The following is an 18167-nucleotide window of genomic DNA, read 5'->3' on the forward strand; positions in this document are numbered from 1 at the left end:
TAATTTGCATGGGACTGTTTTGAGCCCCCGTGGCCTCGCTCACTCCCGCTCTCCCGTCCGCGCCCCTCCGCGGCCCCTCGCCCCGGGAGGCGCGGGCGGGCGGGCCGGGGCAAACCAACCCCCTTCTCCCCGGCGTCCCCCCGCACCCCGGCCCCCCTCCCGGCCCCGCGGCCCGGGGGCGCTTCCTTTGTTCGCGGGCCCGGGCGGGCGGCGCTCCCCGCGGCGGCTGCTAGGTGGCGCTGTTGCTCCACGCTGCGCGCCGCGGCGCCGGCAACTTGACCCCGTGACGTCACGGCCGTCTGAATCATCAAGGCCATTTTCAAACCCCATTGGCCTCGTCGTCACATGGCGCGCCCGGCCGCGCGGAGACTCGGGGAGCCGCGGGCCCCCCCGCCCGCCCGCCGCGGCCTCCCCCTCCCGGATGGGGGGAAAAAAAAAAGATGTCAGCTCCGCCGCCGTAGTGTGGCTCCTTAAAAACCCCTCGCGCTGAAAATGACATGCCCGCGCCATGTAACTCCGACCCCGCTCGCGGAGCCCGCGGCGGCGCCCGGCGGCGGCGAGCGCTACGGCCGGGGCGCGGGCATGTACATGCAGCCCGGGGGCGACTTCAGCTGCGGGGTGATGCGGGGCTGCGGGCTGGCGCCCTCGCTCTCCAAGAGGGACGAGGGCAGCAGCCCCAGCCTGGCCCTCAACACCTACCCGTCCTACCTCTCCCAGCTGGACTCCTGGGGCGACCCCAAGGCCGCCTACCGCCTGGAGCAACCTGTTGGCAGGCCGCTGTCCTCCTGCTCCTACCCACCTAGTGTCAAGGAGGAGAATGTCTGCTGCATGTACAGCGCGGAGAAACGCGCGAAAGGTGGCCCCGAGGCAGCGCTCTACCCCCACCCCCTGCAGGACGCTTGCCTCTCCGAGCACGAGGTGCCCGTGCCCAGCTACTACCGCGCCAGCCCCAGCTACTCCGCGCTGGAGAAGCCGCCCCACTGCGCCGGGGCCAACGACTTCGAAGCCCCCTTCGAGCAGCGGGCCGGGCTGCACCCGCGCGCCGAGCCCCTGGAGTCGCCCCAGCTCGGGGGCAAAGTGAGTTTCCCTGAGACCCCCAAGTCCGACCACCAGACCCCCAGCCCCAGTGAGATCAAAACCGAGCAAAGCCTCGGGGGGCCCAAAGGCAGCCCCTTGGAGAGCGAGAAGGAGCGGGCCAAGGCCGCCGACTCCAGCCCGGACACTTCGGACAACGAAGCGAAAGGTAAGGCTGCCCGGGCCGCCGCCCGCCTGGGACGCGCGGGCTCTGGGGCTTCGAGGCCTCGGGACAGCGACGGGGGCGGGCTGGGCCGGGCCGAGGAGGCCCACGATGGCCCCGGGAGCGCGGCCCCGGCTTGCTGTGCGCGCCCGCCGAGCGCCCAGCGGGTGGGTGGCCTGTCACTCGGGTCGGGAAGGTGAGCGGCCAAGTGGAGGTGCGGGCAGGCGGCGGCCCTGGACGCCCAGAGCGGGGGTGGTGGGCGCCCGGGCAGCCTGCAGCGCGCGGAGCTGCCCAGGACGGGAGCCTGCTGGCTGTGGTTCGCTTGCTGCGCTGGTGTTGGGGGGGCGGAGTGATGTCCCCCGCTCAGGTCAGAGGTTTGGAAGGAAAAAAAAAAAAAGCTTAAAATGGCGATCTTGGGCCAGGGGCTGGGGAATGCTTGGCAGAAGGAGGGTTTGGCTTTACTGCGTTTTCCCAGTCGAGAATTGTTTCTTGCAAAGGAAGCTTTGTTGTGTGTGGGTCTGGAACCAGTGCTTGTGGTTTGGGTTTCTGCGGTTTGTGGCTCGGCGGGGGCCTCAGACGGGCGGCCTGGGCTGGGGCCGGAAGAGGTGGAGGTGAGGGCTGCGGGGGCCCCAACCCTCCCCCAGATGCCTGGCGTGGAGACGACGCCGGAACAGGGCACTTGGAGTGTTGCCTCCCTTTAAATTTTTTTCTTCTGGTTTCCAGTAAAAAAAAAAAAATTTTTTTTCGTTGGTTTCCGAAAGCAGCTTACAAATGAGTGGTTGGGGATTTCTGTGTGCGTGGCAAGCGGTTTTCTCCTAAAGGGAGTGTGGCTTCAGCTGAATTTCCTGTGATTTGGGCTGGGGAGAAGACCCCTAGCCAGAGGTCAAGCTCAGGGTTCAAGATTCATTTCTGCTGCTGGACCTGGGGGCCCCCAGGGCCGCCGCGCTCTCTGGCTCTCTCCGGCTCTCTCCGGCTCTCTGACACCTGGAGAGAAAAAACTGTGAAGGAGACACAAGCCATGGAAGGAGGCTGAGGAGAACGACTTTTCCTGAAAAGTTGGTTCAAAAAGCCTCAGGAAAGGCCCCATGGGGAGGGGGCGGTAAACCGGCTCCCCGAGGCTCTGGCTGCCGGGCGCTGTGTGGAAGGACTCGCGGGCTGTGGGGGTAGATGGACACGGAGAGCCGAGCCGTCTGGGGCAGCAGGGATCTTGTGATCTTGTGCTGCTTTGTATATGGATTCGCGCACACGCATGCCTGGCAGCGACCTGTGTCACACTCACACACACCCCTCTCGCATGCTCGGCGCACACTCACGCATGCCCGCTCAAATACGCATAGGCACTCTCTTGGCAGGCAAGGGCAGAGCGTCCCCCTCTGGGGTCTCCTCTGCAAAGGTGGCAGGTTAGCTCCCTTGGCCAGAAGAGGAGCTGGCTCTCCAGGGGGACGGGGAGACTGAGGCGCATCCCTCCCCACGCGATGCCTTCCTGCGACACCAGTGCAACGTGGAAGTTTTTCTTAATACCCCTTCCCCAGGTTTGGTGCTGGTTGGCGCGCAGGTTTAAGGCAGGGAAGGCTGTGTTCTAGCCTCATCAGGAGCAAAGTCAAGGTTAACAAGTCAACCTCCTGGCTACGCGGGCACTGTTCCTATAGGTGGACCCTCCTTTGCTTTCCTGCCCTCCCCAAAACAACCTAAGCCCCCCAACTCCAGCTCGCCCCTCTCAGTCTGCACTTCGCCTGAGCTGCTTACCTCCTCCCTCCCATTTTGGTGTCTCTGCCAGGTAAGAGGGCTCTCAGTCAGATTCCCCCACTTGTCAGTTCTCTCCCCCCACCCCCGCCAATCCAACAGCTCCAGTAAAAATAAATAAATAAATCAGCAAGACAGAATTAGATGTGAAGAGTCTTTAAACAATCGGACAGGAGGCTGCAGGTGCAGAGCTGGGAACAGAATGAAGGACACTGAGATGTTTTAAACTACAGCCTCAAGTTTGGATTTTTTTCCTGGTGTGTCTTGCTTCCACCTAGGTCCCCCGCCCACCCCACTCCCCCTCAAGACAAGGGTCAGGCACCTGGGCTTTCATTTCACACAGGGAGAGCTAAGGCACAGAGCCATCCTCGGAGCCCTTCGCTGGGTCCCCTTCTCAGATCTCTGGACTTTGGGTTTTTCTCTAGAAAATGGTCCCTTCTGCTTGAGAAACAAGTGTGGTCCATCTTAGTCAGAAGGTGTGCCAGGGGGAGAAACTGTCAGAAAGGTAGTGGGAAAGACACACCATACTCATAGTACGTCCTCCTGAAAACAGAAATGTATCTGTGTGCATACGTGTGAGAGTGTGCACCTCTGCAGGAACACACACATGCAAGCAGGCACACATCCCTACACAGGCCAGGCAGGAGACCTCCAGGAGGCTGGTCTGCTCAGGCTATCTCTCTCCCTTGCCCCCAGGTCCTGTGGCCAGGACAGTGGTCTGAGGACCCCTGAGCATGTCTGCTGCCTGCACAAGCTCCCGTGCCTCCCCCGCCATTACCTGGGGAGAATGCAGGGAGAGGAGCAGCTGGCAGTGGGAGATGGGGTGGGGCAGTCACGCTGGCACTTGAACTGGAAGCAAGGGTTGGGGGTCTGGTGCAGAAACAGCTGCAATGGCCTCTGGCCACGACACTGAGGCACCCTCTCTCCACTGCACTGAAGCGGGTAACGCTCTCTGGGGGTTGCTCTAGAGGCCAGGGAGACCCCGCAACACTGTCTGGAGCCTGAACAATACTTTTCCTTCTTGTTGGATTTTTCCAGAACTAGGGTGGAGCAGAGAGGAGGGAGAGTGGTGAGGCTTCCAGGAGCCACCAGGGTCAGCCAGCTGAGGCAGCGCGGGAGTACTCAGCCTCTGCTAGGTCAAGGTGGGCTGCGGGTGACTAGAATTTAATAAATGCTTTGGAGGCCAGAGCGTTCTGTCTTTCTCCCCTGTAAGTCCAGACCCCCGAGAAATCCTAAGAGCCCCTGAGTCCAGAGGACCCCAACAGCCAGGCCTGTGGGCGAGAACAGCTCCCCTGTGCTCCCTCAGCCGCCCCACAGCCTGCTGGCCAAGGCTGCAGCCTGCTGGAGGGCTTGCCTCTTCGAGGGATACTTATGTAAATAATGTTATTTTTAACAGAGGAGATAAAGGCAGAAAACACCACAGGAAATTGGCTGACAGCAAAGAGCGGAAGGAAGAAGCGCTGCCCCTATACTAAACACCAGACGCTGGAATTGGAGAAGGAATTTCTGTTCAATATGTATTTGACGCGAGAGCGCCGCCTGGAGATTAGCAAGACCATTAACCTTACAGACAGACAAGTCAAAATCTGGTTTCAAAATCGCAGAATGAAACTCAAGAAAATGAACCGAGAGAATCGGATCCGGGAACTGACCTCCAATTTTAATTTCACCTGAGGGGCGACCTTCCCTCCCCCCCCCCCCCGCCCCTCGCGCCCCCCCTTCCATTCCCCGCCCCTCCTCCCTTTGTGCCTGGTGGTATATTTTTTTTCCCCTCCCTGAGTATAAATGCAACGCGCCTGCAAAAAAAGGCAAAGACCTCAGACTCTCCTTCCAAGGGACCTGTGGTTCGTGCTGCGAAGATCCAACCACCTAAAGCATGAGAAGTGGGGTGCTGGGGTGCGGATGGGGGGTGCCCACCTAGGGGAGGGTGGGAGCGTGGCTGGTGTGTGCGTCAACCCTTCCCTCACCCCCACTCACACACAGCATCATGTTCTCCATGCAAAGTTAAGGTCGAATCCACCCGACGATGGGGGGGAACCAAGGGGAAAAATCCACCGGAGCCGGTCTGCGATCTCGCAGAGCTCAGTGAGACGCGCTCCTTCCTCGCTGCATTTCCTCCTTAGAATCCTAGATGTTTTTGGAAAGTTCGGCTAGTGTTTGTGTGTTTGTTGTAACGCCCAGCGCCTCCACCAAGCCCTCTCGGTGTCTGTACCTCCCAGTCGCTCTGAGAATCTGCTTGAAGTCTCGTATTTGTACAGCTTTCTGCTCCTCTCCCTTCCTCCCAGCACCCCACACCCCCCCCAATCCACTGCCGGCTCAGAAATTCTATCCAGAGGAACAAAAAGATTAAATATTAAAACTAGACCCTAGCAAAGCCCAGCCAGAACCCCCGCCCCCCCGCCCCTCACCTTGTCTCTGTCTGGGAGTTGTGTTATTTAAAGATATTCTGTATGTTGTATCTTTTGCATGTAGCTTCCTTACTGGAGAAAAAAATTCAAATAAATTTCCAGAATCGTAATCCTCAAATGGGTGGTTTTTTTGTTTTTAGTGTTTTTTAGCGACACCCCCCACCCCCAAAGAGGCTGAGTGTGTGGATGTGTGTGTTTTGTGTTTGACTCATCTCCTAGAGCCTTTCTAGAACGTCTCTTGGCGGGTTTAATGTAAGTGAGAGACCATAACGTTGATTTAAATATTATCCAGGTGACCACAATAAGTCAAGGTCATAAAACAGTAATGTCAGGACGGTCTTGGTGCGCGCGAGAGGTGGATTTTATGATCTGCAAATATAATGTGGTGCTGCAGTAAAAGATGCATTTAAAGGTGACTGGAGGAGGGAAAGAGAGGCAGAGAGCAAACTGCAATCTTGAGGAGCAGACGGATCTGACTGCCTGGGGTGCTGGGCCACTCGCACCCCACCGCTGCTGGGGGGAACCCCAAGAGCCCCCCACCTATCCAAGGAGAGGAATAAACTTAACCGCCGGAGGGGGATGAGGAGCTCAGCCAGCCCCCCTCAAGAGCAGCAGCAGAAGCTCGGCAGCGGCAGGAGGAGGCGGCGACAAGGTAAGAGAAGCGGTTTCTTGTTCTTCTCTTGGCGGCGGCGTGGGGACCGGCGGCATCCCCAGGTGCCCGGGCGCGGCGGGCAGAGCGGGAGGAAGGTGTTTCCCGGTCCGGGCTCGCGGGCGGCCCAGGCTGGCCGGCGGCCACTGGCGGAGGAGGGCAGTGGCTGTGCCGTCCTCGCCTCCCCAGCCCGGCCCCTTGCCTTGGGGTTCGGCGCGTCAGGGGTGAATTGGTAGGTTTTTGGCTTCTTTCTGTGCGAGGGCGCTGAGGGTCGCCTCGAGGTTGACACATGGGTCTGGTTGTCGCTCTGTCTGGTTGGCTCCTGGGGGCGGGAGCAGGGGGAGAAGGAGCCAGAGAGGGCTGGAGCTCGAGGCTTATCTTTTGCTGGTTGTGTGGTTTGGATGTGAGCCTCCTCCAGACCCTCCGTCCCCACCCGCCCTGGCCGTGGGGCTTTGCCAGGCAAGGGGTCTGATTGGAAGAGGCTCTGGCGCTCAGGCGATGTGGCTCAGCCATCCACAGACACAGGGACGCCGGCGTGGAGCTGGAGAAGGCGAGGATGAGAGAGAGTCCAGGGGGGCCAGCCAGAGGGGCAGGGCAGAGGACCCAGCCTCAGAGTGGAAGGACGCGCCAGCTTCCTCCAGGGCCAGGGCCAGGGCCGGAGGCAGGGGACTGGCCGTGGCTGTGGCGCTGGGGGTGGGGCGGGGGTTCGGTGCCCGGAGGTCCAGACCAGATCTTCCCTGAGCAGCTTGCCCAGAGCAGAAGCTGAGGAGGTGGCCGGACCCTCTACCCACCCGGCCACCCGGTCTGCTCGCCAGTCCGGAGGGAGGTCCTGGGGGCGGAGAGGGGGACGGGGCTGAATTTCTTCCTTCCCCAACCCCCTTCCCTTCTCCTCGATAGACGCCCAGCCGGGTCTCCCGCCCTGCTCGCTCAGCTGAGCTGTGGCTTAGGTAGTTTCATGTTGTTGGGATTGAGCTTGGAACTCGGCAACAAGAAACTGCCTGAGTTACATCAGCCGGTTTTCGTCGAGGGCCCCTACCCACCTTCCCATGCCTTCCCGCCCAGCTGGACTGCCCCAGCGCCCCTCCCGGACAGGGCAGAGCGGCCACAGGCTGAGGAAGAGCAGCAGTGAGGGGAGCTGCAGGATGGGTCTGGAGGACCCCGCCGTCTGCTGTCCACTCCTCAGCCTACCCCAGTTCCTGTGACTGAGGGAGAGGAGTTTTTCCGGCAGCTATTGTTTCCTGGGCCCAGCTGATGGAGACAGACAAAGACGGTCTAGCCAATTCCAAGGAAATCCAGGGATCTGAGGGAGAGGTGGCCTGGAGGCCCCTCCGTTGGGGAGCAGGGTGGGGCAGGGGCATCAGGAGAGAGAAAAGCCCAGAAAAAGAAGGGGGCCTGTGCAAGGCTTGGTTCCTCGCACCCGCCACCTCCAAGGGAAAATATGCCTCTCAGCAGCTTGGGCTGGAGTCTCCCCTTAGACAAGTGGGGTGCCTGGGGGTCCCAAGAGTTGGGAAACTCAGCACCAACTCCGCCACCGCCACCTCCCTTTCCCCTGTTACAGCTCCATCCCCAGGAGAAGGGCACATTTAGGGTGTCAGCAGGTTAGAGGAAAGCCATCAAGTCCAAGTAGAACACCCCCCACACACACAGACCCTACTGGGAAACCTCAGGGCAGGAACTGGCTCTGGTCTCTGTCTGTGGCCCGTGGGCCTGGTCTGTTGCATCTGTGGTTGTCAGGCAGTTGCTTGTTTTGTGCTGTGAGGAGACGTCTGGGTGGACCAAGGCTGCCAGCGTCCACCATGACCATGCTGTTGGGAAAGCTGTTGGCTAATGCCAGGGGGCGGAGGGGAGAATAGAGGGGTACGGAGGCACACGAGCCATGGGAAACTTTGCAAAGCCTCTTCCCCTCCCTCCCCACAACCATTCTGGTCTTAGTTGCTCAGAGAAGGTTCTGGAAAGAGGTTTCTCTGCCTTAGGGGAAAAATGGGGGCCGAGGAGGGGGGCGAGGGGAGAATGGGGAAATACACCCCTGTTCTCAGAGACGCTGGCAAAGAGAAAGCCAGAAGGAAGTGGCCAGGTTCTTGGTTCTCTTTGGAATTGTGGTCATTAAAACATGAGAAACTTTCACACCGAGGGACCAAATCATGTCCCTGCACAAAGTAGGGACATGGAGTTCCCTATTATGGCGGTCGTCTGCTGGGGAGGGGGCCATAGGTGACCTTGTGCGCCTGTGGGTCTCTGTGTCTGCATGTCTGTCTCCTCCAGCCTCTCTCAAAACCCAGGCTCTCGCTTGCATACGTTTATGCACATCCCATGTGTGTTTCTCGAGCTTATGAAAAGAGATTTCTGTGACCCCAAGGAGGCTAGAGGAGAAAATGGGAATAGAGCCTTCCTTCTCCCCCGTCGAGTTTGTTCATTGGTCGTCTTGTGCGTTCCCCACCCTGTTTTTGGGGGGAGAATCTCTTCCCTTGGAGTTGATCTCTCCCTGGCTCCCAGGGAACAGGGAGAGGTTCCCAGAGAGAAAGACCAGCTGGTACCAGGCGGGCAGGGGCGCCCGTGGTCGGGGAGCCCCTCGCCGTCTCTGAGTTTTCGGGCTGTCAGAAGCTGGGAGCCAGTTGGAGTGGCGTGAAGGGGGTCCCGGGGCGGGGCGGGGTGCCCAGGAGCGCCTGGCCTGGAGGCAGTGGCCCTGATGGGCCGAAATTCACCAATGAACGACTTCTGCGCTTGGGGTCTCTCTGCCCCCACTGATGTTTCAGAGTTGGTGGCTCGTGGGGGGTGACCACGGACTCACAGACCTGGAGGCCGCCTCCCCAAATCCGGGGGAATGGGGCGAGTTCTCCTAAGGCCAAGGTGAGGACCAGTCCGGTGGCAGGAGCCCACCCCTGGGCCCTGCAGCCGTGGATCATGGCTAAGGCGAGGGTGATTATTTATTCGCTTCGCTGGAAGGGAGTCTTCAGTCGCAACAGCGTGAAGAGGAGGGAAAAAATTATCTCTCTCGTCTGCGGATATTAAGATGGATTTTTATTTCTGAAAGGACCCTCCCCGCCGAGAGCGCATAAGCGTAAACTTAATATATGCTCCGCAGCCCAATTCCAGAAATCGCAATAAAAGTTAAAACCTCCCCTACTGGTTTTTTTTAATTATGATATGGGGAAGAGGCGCAGGATTTATAGAGCTGAACTCTCGGCGCGTGAGAGGGAGACTTGCGGGAGAAGGCGCAGGAGGCGAGAGCTCGCCCGGACGGCCCGGATCGGGGCCGAGGCGTCCCGCGGGCTGCGGGGGTCGGCGGAGCCCGGCCCGCCGCGCTGGCCTCCGGGGCTCCTCCGCCGCCCGGCTCCCGCCGCCGGGCCCGCGACCTTGCCCGGCTGGGAAGTGCAGCCCCTCGGGGAACAGGTGAAGGGCAGCGCCGGCCGGCGGGGGGCTGGGCTGGGCTGGGGCTGGGGCTGGGCGAGGCCGCGCCCGGCCCGGGCTTTGTGTGGGGCCGGCGCGGAGGAGGGGACGGGCGTCCGGGCGGGGCGCGGCCGGCACGCGGCACGGCAAGGTGGACGGGTGCGGGCTGGGGCGCCGGCGGCGCGGGGCGGGCTCCGGGGGGCGGCCGGGCGCCGGGCGGGCCGCCGGGGGTCGCGTCTGTCGAAGGCCCTCGAGGTCCGCGCGGGGCGGGGGCGCGTGGGCGCGGCGGGCCCCGCACACCTCCGCGCGCCGGGCTCGGGCAGGGCCGCGGGCGCGAGGCCCGGCGCCGGCCGGAGGGGGAGCGCACGGGCGGGCGGGGGGCTGGCCGCCCGGGCCAGGCTCGAGGCGCTCGCGTCTTTCTCGCTGCGGAGACACCTGGCCCGGGTCCAGGACAGGTTGCCCGCGGGAGGGCCCGCGCGCGGCGGCGGGCGAGGGAGGCGGAGGGAGGGCGGGCGAGGGAGGGAGGGCCGGAGGGCGGGCGGCTGCGGTGGCCGGGGCTTCCCTCCCCCGGCGGGAGGCGGCGGCCCCGCTCTGCGGCCGCGGGGAGCGGAGGAGCAGGTACCGGAGGCGCTTCCCGAGGCGGGACTGGACCTCGCCAGCGGCGCCGCGGCCCGGGGGCGCCCCACGCCCGGCGGCACGGAAGGTAGGAGCGCGGCGCGGCCGCGGGGCTGCGAACCCGCCCTCGGTGCCAGGCGCGCACTCATGTGTGGGTCTGTCTGCGGCGGGGTGCGGCGGGCCGGCTGGCTGGCTGGCTGTCTGTCTGTCTGCCCGCGGAGGCGTCCCAAGCCCTTGGCTCCTCTTCCAGAGGCCGGGAAAACGGGGGGAAGTCGTCGGAATGTGCCCTTTCATTCATTGGCTCCTCCGCCCCTCCGCGGGGCTGGCGGCTGCGCCCCAAGTTGGAAGGCGCTTTCCTGGATGCCGGGGCCTCCGGCTCGCGTCGTCCCGGGCGGGGTTTCCGGCGCCGGGTGCTCGGGTGGCCCTGGGGTCCGCGGCCAGACAGCGCCCAGGCGGGCCAGGCGGGCGGGGGAGAGCCCCGCGGCCCCGGCCCCTTGATGGCACTTCGGCCCGTATTGTCTCCCCTCGCCACCTCGGCTCGCCCAGTCTGGGCTCCAAAGTCACTGCACATTCCCTCACCACACACACTTCCCACAAAGATCAGGTAACAGGGCGCCCGGGGCCCGGGGGACGCCGGGCTGGGCACCCCCGGCCCCGGGGCCGCCCCCCTCCGGCCACTCCCCAGCTGGGGCGCCGGGCGCGGCTGGGGGAGCCGGAAACGGCCCCGCGGGCGGCGGCGCGGGCGCGGGCGGGGCGGCGGGAGCCAGGCCGTGGCGTTGAGAGGGCCACGTTCACCGGCCCTGGGGGTTCGCGGCTCCGGCTGCGGCCCGGCTCCTGGCGGCGGGGTGCGGGTCCCCGCCGGGGGCGGGGGCGGCCCGCGGGCTCCTCGCGGCCGGCCGGGGGAACCCCCGTCCTCGCGCGGCGCGGGCCGGGCCGAGAGGGGCTGTGTGCGGGGGTGTCTCCCCAACAAAGAGGAGCGAGGAGAGAGACCCGGGCAAAGAAGAGGGGCGCCCGGGAGGAGGCAGGGGGAGGGGGCCAGGGGCGCGGGGAGGTGAAATGAGCCCATTTCAGGGGAGAAGGAAAATGAAAGCAAACGGAGCTCGGCCTCCTCCGCGCGGCGGGTGCTGAGGGCCGGCGGCGGGGGGATGGCCCGCTGGGGGCACCGGGAAGGCCTCTTTTAAATTTAATCCGAACTTGACGGTGTGGACTGAACCGGGGGGAATTTAAATCACTGCTTGGGAGGTGCAGGGCGAGGGGAGGGATTGCGGCTAACCTGTCTGTCTGTCTGTCTGTCTGTCTGTCCTTCCCACGTTGGTGCTAGCTGGGTTGTGGTCGCAGCTGCCCACGTTTGAGGTGATGGAGTAAGAGCGCCCCTCCCCCTTGGGGGGGGCTCTTCTGTGTCCAGTGAAATCTTTTAGGATCCAAAGGGAGCTCAGAGAACCAGAGTGAATGCAGAGCTGCTGGCTGAAGCTGGGGTTTCCCTCCGCCCCAACAGGACTCCCAGTGGCCTGCAGTCCCTGGGGTTTGCCCCACAGTGCTGAGGAAAAATTGAAGGGAATGGGGGGGGGGAGTCTTGGAGTCTGACAGGAGATTCAGCAGGCATGGCTGAACCTGGGAAGACAAGCCCCTCCTTCTTGGTGCCCCCCACATCCTTTGTGCCCCCATTCCTACACACTTGGAATGGGTAAGCGCCTGAAGGGCTGCTTCAGTCCCTGACCTGCCACCCCATCTCCAAATGCAGGGAATGGGGGTGCAACCCAGATGCAGTTGTGCAACCCGAGGGACCTCGGCCTGGTGGACTCAGATTCCTAACCTCTTCCAGCGCCCCCCTCCCCAGGGCTCCCTCTTTCTAGCAGGCCTAGGGAACGGGGCATTGGTGGGGAGGGGGCTGTGGGCGAGGCCTGCTTGCTGATCCATGGCTGTGTCTGTGCCTGAGTGGGGAGGGTCTGAGTTCAGCTCTCAAACGAAGGCGACAGTCTCCCCCATCAGCTTCACTGGGGACTTGACTGCAGCAGGGATGGGGCCCGGGGATCCAGGCTGCTGCGTCTGCTGAGTGGGCAGGCCGGAGGGGCAGGAGCTCAGGAGGTGAAAAGAAGGTTGGCTGGAGAGGGGCAGGGAGAGAAAAGGACATCTATTTCCAGCCACTGGGGCTGAGGGGCTTCCCCAAGCAGGGGGTCCTGAGGAGAGGGTCTGTGGAGAACCTTTCGGAGACCCGGAGAACCGAGGTTGGGGCGGAGGCAGAGGAGTGGGGGTGTGTGAGAGAGAAACGTTCTCTTCCCTTAAGTCTTCTCTGCTCCTCGCCTGAAGCACAGCTCAGCCCCCCAGCGGGCTGGGCAGCTGCCTGAGCCAAGCTGGGGTTCCTTATCCGGGCGGTCCAGTGTCCCCACCCAAGCAGGTCTCCTGGGAGGGGCAGGAGAGGAGGCCCCTGCCTCCTTTGTGTCCGGGCAGAAGTGGCTGCGGCGCCGGGGCCCGGGCGGCAGGGCCCGCGAGGAGCAGGGCTGCACAATGCCACGGCTGCGCCGCCAGCCGCCCTGCCCGGCCGCCCGCTCCCGCCGCCGCTCCCCTCGGTCTCCGGCCGCCTGCCTCCCTGCCTCCCCGGCGCTTTTCATCTCGCCTCCCTCTCTTCTTCGGTTCTCCCCCCTCTTTATCCCCGCGGCTCCGCGCCCCCCCTCCGTTTCCTTCTCTCCTTCCCTCGGTCCCTCCTTCCTCTGGGCCTGGTGCGAGGCTTCCCTCGGCAGGTCCCAGGCTGTCTCGGGCGCAGCATCTCTTGCTCTGTCCCCTGGTGTCCCCTTGGTCACAGTCTGGCCCCTGGCCGGCTGAAGGCGACTTGGGCTCTGCCTGGCCGCGAGCAGCCCGGACTCAGCAGCAGGGTCCCCAGCTGCCGGGGCTGGGGGAGGTGCTGGCGGCCCTGGGAGGGGGGGTTGGAAAAAGCCTCTGCAGGGGGACAGGAACCTCCTGTCTTTTCCTTGAACTAGTGAGGGGGAATTTTTGATTGACAGCTAACCTGACTCCATCAAGGCCAAAGAGATATTCTGTTGCTTGTAATTTGGATTTCCCAGACGGGTCCAGTCCGGGGGAGGCAGACAATTGGAGCCGAGGGCTGGGAGGCCCTGGTTGCCTCTCCCCAGGCAGAGACTTCTCCTCCCTACCCTGTGCATTGAAATCCCAGCCCCGCTTGACCGAAAAGGGAAGAACCGAGAGGGGGAGCAGCAGGGACCCGGGAGGGGGTCAGCCTAGCTGGAGTCTGTGCTCTGGGCGGCTGACCTGCTCCACCTCCCCCAACTTTCCCTCCCTCCAGCCCACTCTGTGGGACACCCCTCTCCAGCCCTTCCCCACTGCAGAGGGGACAGGTCAGCAGAGACACAGGAGAAAACCGACCTTCAGTTCCCCCCTCCCAGTTTGGGCTCCTCCTGGGGACAGGAGTGGAGAGGACAGGCGGCTGTGGTCTGCGAAGCCTCGTCCTTCCCTCCTGCCTCGGAGGCTGCCTCCCAGCCCCAGCCCCTGCAGGCTTCCCCAGCGCACACTGGGGCTCTTCCCTCCTGACCCTGAAATTGCACCCTTCCTTCAAACTCGCCCCGCCAGGCCTGAGGTGGGTCATGTCTCTGGGGATGACACCTGCCCTTCTCCACCCCCCCACCCCCGCCGATCCCCCTGCCTCCTCTCGCACCTCCACTCGGTGTCCTGCCCGCCTCACCCACCTTTGCTAAGCCAGCAGGGGACGGTCTGGTGGAAAGCAGAGGGCTGGGCCGCAAACCCCAAATTCAAGGAGGGGAGTAGCAGCCAACTTCTGGAGGGGGTGGGGAGAGAAACCCAGTTTGCCTGATTTTCCTCAGCTCACACTGCCCCCTTGGGAATCCCTGCATCCGACCCCCAAGAAACCGCTTTCTCCCATCCTTCCGCTGCCTTTTTCCCGTTCCAAAAACAGCCTACAATTTTATTTAATGAAAGACACATTTATGAACAATCAAATGATCCTCATAAAAATTTTATTGAAGGACGTAAAAACAAGCTACTTGCCCACGACCGGGGTCGCTCGCTCGCCTTCCCCGCGCTCACCCCGGCGCTCTGCAGCCAGAGCCTCGAGGAGGACTTCTTGGGGGGGCCCGAGTGTCGCAGAGGTGGCGTTGGGGGCCCAGGAAGGTGAGCAGGAGGACGGGCTGGGGACGCCCCCCTGAAGTTGGGCAGCTCTCGCCGCCACTTCTCCCAGCTGGCGAGGAAGGAGAAATAGATACAGACAATAAATTTAAAATCAGGCGCCTGCCTCCGTGTCAGGGCGCAGGGGGAACCGGTGGCGCTGGAGGTGGCCGAGGAGGTCCCGAGGTCCCACTCTCCCGGCCGCGACCGCCGTCCCCGGGCCTCCCCTGCCCCCGGCTTTGGGGGGCTGAGCCGGCCCGGGGCAGAGGATGCGCCCCTCTGCGCCCCGGCTTCCCTCCCTCCACCCGGCCTCGCCAGTCCCCTCCCACCCGCCCGCCCTCGCGGGCCGCGGCGCCCGCGGGAGACACGTACATGCTCACTATTTAAAAACGCATTTTTAAAAGCCACGTTCCGAACTGACAATCGCAGACCCGGCTCGCTCGCCCGGAGACTGCGGGCGCGTCGGGGCGACAGAGACGGATTACGTCAAGAAATAGTTCCTCCACCTACCTCGGCGCCTCTCCGCCCCCCGGCGCCGGCCCGCGGCCTCGGGGGTCCGGGCGCCCGGGCCTGGGGGGGGCCTGGCCTGGTCACCCCATTAAGAAATCCCGGGGGGGGTGCTGCCGCGGGGGGGGCGGGCGGGCGGCCCTCTGCTTAGGGGGGGCGGGGGGGCCGGGCCGGGCCGGGGCTGCTCTGCGCGGACACGACTCGCGCCGAGGGGGCCCGGGCGCCGCGGGCCGGGCGCGGCGCACCCCCAGGAAAGCGCGTGTCGCGGGGCGCGCGGCGAGCGGGGGGCGGGCGGGAGGGGGCAACGCCGGGGAAAAAAGCCCCTGCGCATTGATCCGCGCCGTATTTTTGGGTAAATACGATCACGTGGGGGCCGGGGAGCCAATGGGCGGCGCGGAAAAGGCTGGAAAAATAATTACCTGCCTTGATTGTTCTGGGAGCAGATAAAAAGTACATATACAGTTCATACAATAATCTTATGTATGTAAAACCCCGGTACGATGTCGGCGACGGGGCCCATCAGTAACTACTACGTGGACTCGCTCATCTCGCACGACAATGAGGACCTCCTCGCGTCCAGGTTCCCGGCCACCGGGGCGCACCCCGCGGCCGCCAGACCCAGCGGGCTGGTGCCGGACTGTAGCGACTTCCCGTCCTGTAGCTTCGCGCCCAAGCCGGCCGTGTTCAGCACGTCGTGGGCGCCCGTGCCCTCGCAGTCGCCCGTGGTGTACCACCCGTACGGCCCCCAGCCCCACCTCGGCGCCGACGCGCGCTACATGCGGACTTGGCTCGAGCCGCTGTCCGGCGCCGTGTCCTTCCCCAGCTTCCCGGCCGGCGGCCGCCCCTACGCGCTCAAGCCGGACGCCTACCCCGGGCGCCGCGCCGACTGCGGCCCGGGCGACGGCCGCAGCTACCCGGACTACATGTACGGCTCGCCCGGGGAGCTGCGCGACCGCGCCCCGCAGACCCTGCCCTCGCCCGAGGCGGACGCGCTCGCCGGCAGCAAGCACAAAGAGGAGAAGGCCGACCTGGACCCCAGTAAGTTGGCAGCAATTTTCCTTTACGACCGGCGCGGGCGGGCGGGGGCGGCCGGATCACAGCCCCGCGCGCGGCCCGGGGACCGCGGGAGAGGGGCGAGGGCCGGCGAGCCGGACCCAATAAAAGCGAATTACCTTGGGAGCTCGCAGGGGCAGGAGGGTCTGCGGAGGGGGGCCCGGGTGGGGAGCCGGGGTGGGGAAGGGCCCCGAGGGGCGCCGCGCCCGCCCGCCCGGGGGCTGGCCTGCAGGGGAGACCCCCGCCCCCCGCCCCCGGCCCGGGCTCTCTGGCTCGGGCGCTACTTTCCAAGAAATGCAGACAGGGCCAGGCGTGGGGTGGGGGCGAGGTTCCGTTTCTGGCGAGAGGTGAGGTGGGAGAGGGATGAGGAGGACGTTGGGGACGGAGAGGAAATGCCCCAGGGAGGAGAGGCACCCCCACTTCCCAGCCAGCCTGGGGGAGCCCCTCCCCAGTGGAGCCAGGAGACCCCAGAAGGTCCAGGGGCTTCTCCCTCCTCAGGAGCACTGGGGTGAGGGGGCTGAGGAGTCCCCAGCCTGGCAAGTTGGATAGCTCAGGACTTGCAGAGTTGGGGGAGACAAGTGGGGTCTCCCCGCCTCCTTCAACTTGAGAACCCTCTTCTGAGGGTCTGCAGGGAAGAGGGTTGAGAATGGGGGTCCGGGGTGAGGAGTGGGGGAGAGATAAGTCCCCTGGACAGAGAATTCCACACACACACACACACACACAGACACACACACACACACACACACACTCTCACACTCCAGCCAGGGAGACAGCGACCTTCTGAGTATTGCAAAGAAGGGGGGCAGGTGGGAGCTGCAGGGCCAGAGAAAGGGGAAAGAAAGGGAACCCACAGGAGAGGGGGTTCGGCCCCCTGGGTGTGAGGAAGTGTTTTGGGGGAGTCTCAGGAGGGGGCTGCAGGAAATCCTTTCCTGCAGCCCCATAAGGGGCCAGGGCCTAATTACACCCCTCTGAAGGCTTTCCTCTTGCCCTCAGCTACTCCCATAAACCTGAAATTGGAGGCTTGGCTCCTGCAGAGCCTGTCCTGGGGCTGGCAGGAGGGGGGCACTGGAGCCCAGCAGGGAAGCTGAGGTCCAGGGGAGCCTGTTCCCAAGGCTAGCAGCCCTGGCAGGGGGGGAGAGAGGAGAAAGGCTCTTCCCATCCCAGCATCACCCTGAGAATTCGCCTCAGCAGGGTTGAACTCTGAGAGCGGAGGCGGGTGCTGGCGAGCGGGCGAGGGGCTGGGGGCCCTCAGGGTCAGGAAGCAGAACTGCTGAGATTTCAGGACTTGGTCGTGGGCTGGAAGGGTGGGAGGGGGCAGAGGAGGAGGGAAGTGGGGAGGAGAGAGCCCTCACTATAAAAATAAAAAACAAGAGAGAAAGCGTTTATGGGCCTATGAAACGGTTGGGAATTTGGACTTTTTATGAGGATATTCTCGAATTACTACTCTTGAAGCTGAGGACCAGACTGGGGTTGGGGTGGGGGGGCTGGGGTAGCTTTGATTTCCTATAGTTGGAGGTGCTGGAAACTGCAGGGAGGGCAGGTGGGGAGGGGGCAGCATGCAGAAGGCGTTAGGGGGGGAAATTGCTCGAGCAAAATGTGTCCAAATTCAGGTTCAATTATTGGGTTTGGGAAGCCTGGCTAGGTCTGGAGTTGGGGTGGCAGGGGTCCGGGGCTGCAGAGGGGCTTCGCTGACCCCTGCCTTTATCTGGCCCTGCAGGCAACCCTGTGGCTAACTGGATCCACGCCCGCTCCACGAGGAAGAAGCGCTGCCCCTACACCAAGTACCAGACGCTGGAACTGGAGAAGGAGTTTCTCTTCAATATGTATTTAACCAGGGACCGTCGGTACGAGGTGGCCCGGGTTCTCAACCTCACCGAGCGGCAGGTCAAAATCTGGTTTCAGAATCGGAGGATGAAGATGAAAAAGATGAATAAAGAGAAAACCGACAAGGAGCAATCCTAAGCCCTGCCCGGCCTGCTGCACGGCACAGTCAAGGGAGGAAAAAACAAAACAAAACAAAACAAAACAAAAACCCCACAAAAATACCCCAACCCAGGCGGGAGAGAGCAAGAAAAAGAAAAGGAAAGAGCAAGATAGAGAAAAGCCCATCTGCCTAAAAAGAAAAAAAAAAAAGCAAGGGGAAAAGGAAAACTCTTGCAATTGGGGAGGGTTCAGTGTTGAGAAATTGGTGTTTTAGAGTTAGTCCTACCCGGCGCCAGGAGGAGGAGGAGGAGGAGGAGGAGGGGAGAGAAACGTGTTCTCCTCTCCCAGCGCAACTGAAATAAATGACACGCAAATGTGATTTTTTTCTCCTTTCTTCAGAGAAGCCAGTACTTGAATCGCTATATTTCTATTTTTCTCCTGTGTGTATTCGGTCCGGGCTGTCCCTCCCCAGGCCTGGGGCGCGCTGCGTGCAGATTTTGTACAAAAAAGA

General features: G+C 63.1%; 2 protein-coding genes across 2 annotated transcripts; both read left to right on the forward strand.

The window, feature by feature from the left end:
• The first annotated feature begins 410 nt into the window (after nt 1-410).
• HOXC10 (homeobox C10) lies at nt 411-5506 on the forward strand. Its single transcript, XM_037515380.1, has 2 exons — nt 411-1243; nt 4377-5506. Exons 1-2 carry the CDS (start codon nt 493-495, stop codon nt 4652-4654), a joined length of 1029 nt encoding a protein of 342 aa, XP_037371277.1. The 5' UTR covers nt 411-492; the 3' UTR covers nt 4655-5506.
• Nucleotides 5507-15011: 9505 nt separating this feature from the next.
• On the forward strand, nt 15012-18035 carry HOXC9 (homeobox C9). The gene is made up of 2 exons (XM_037515382.1): nt 15012-15718; nt 17451-18035. The coding sequence occupies exons 1-2, from the start codon at nt 15181-15183 to the stop codon at nt 17693-17695; spliced, it is 783 nt and encodes a 260-aa protein (XP_037371279.1). The 5' UTR covers nt 15012-15180; the 3' UTR covers nt 17696-18035.
• The last annotated feature ends 132 nt before the right edge of the window (nt 18036-18167 follow it).

Source organism: Talpa occidentalis, unplaced genomic scaffold, assembly GCF_014898055.3.
Source record: "Talpa occidentalis isolate TD23 unplaced genomic scaffold, MPIMG_talOcc4v2.1 talOcc4.16, whole genome shotgun sequence".
Classification (NCBI taxonomy): Eukaryota; Metazoa; Chordata; class Mammalia; order Eulipotyphla; family Talpidae; genus Talpa; species Talpa occidentalis.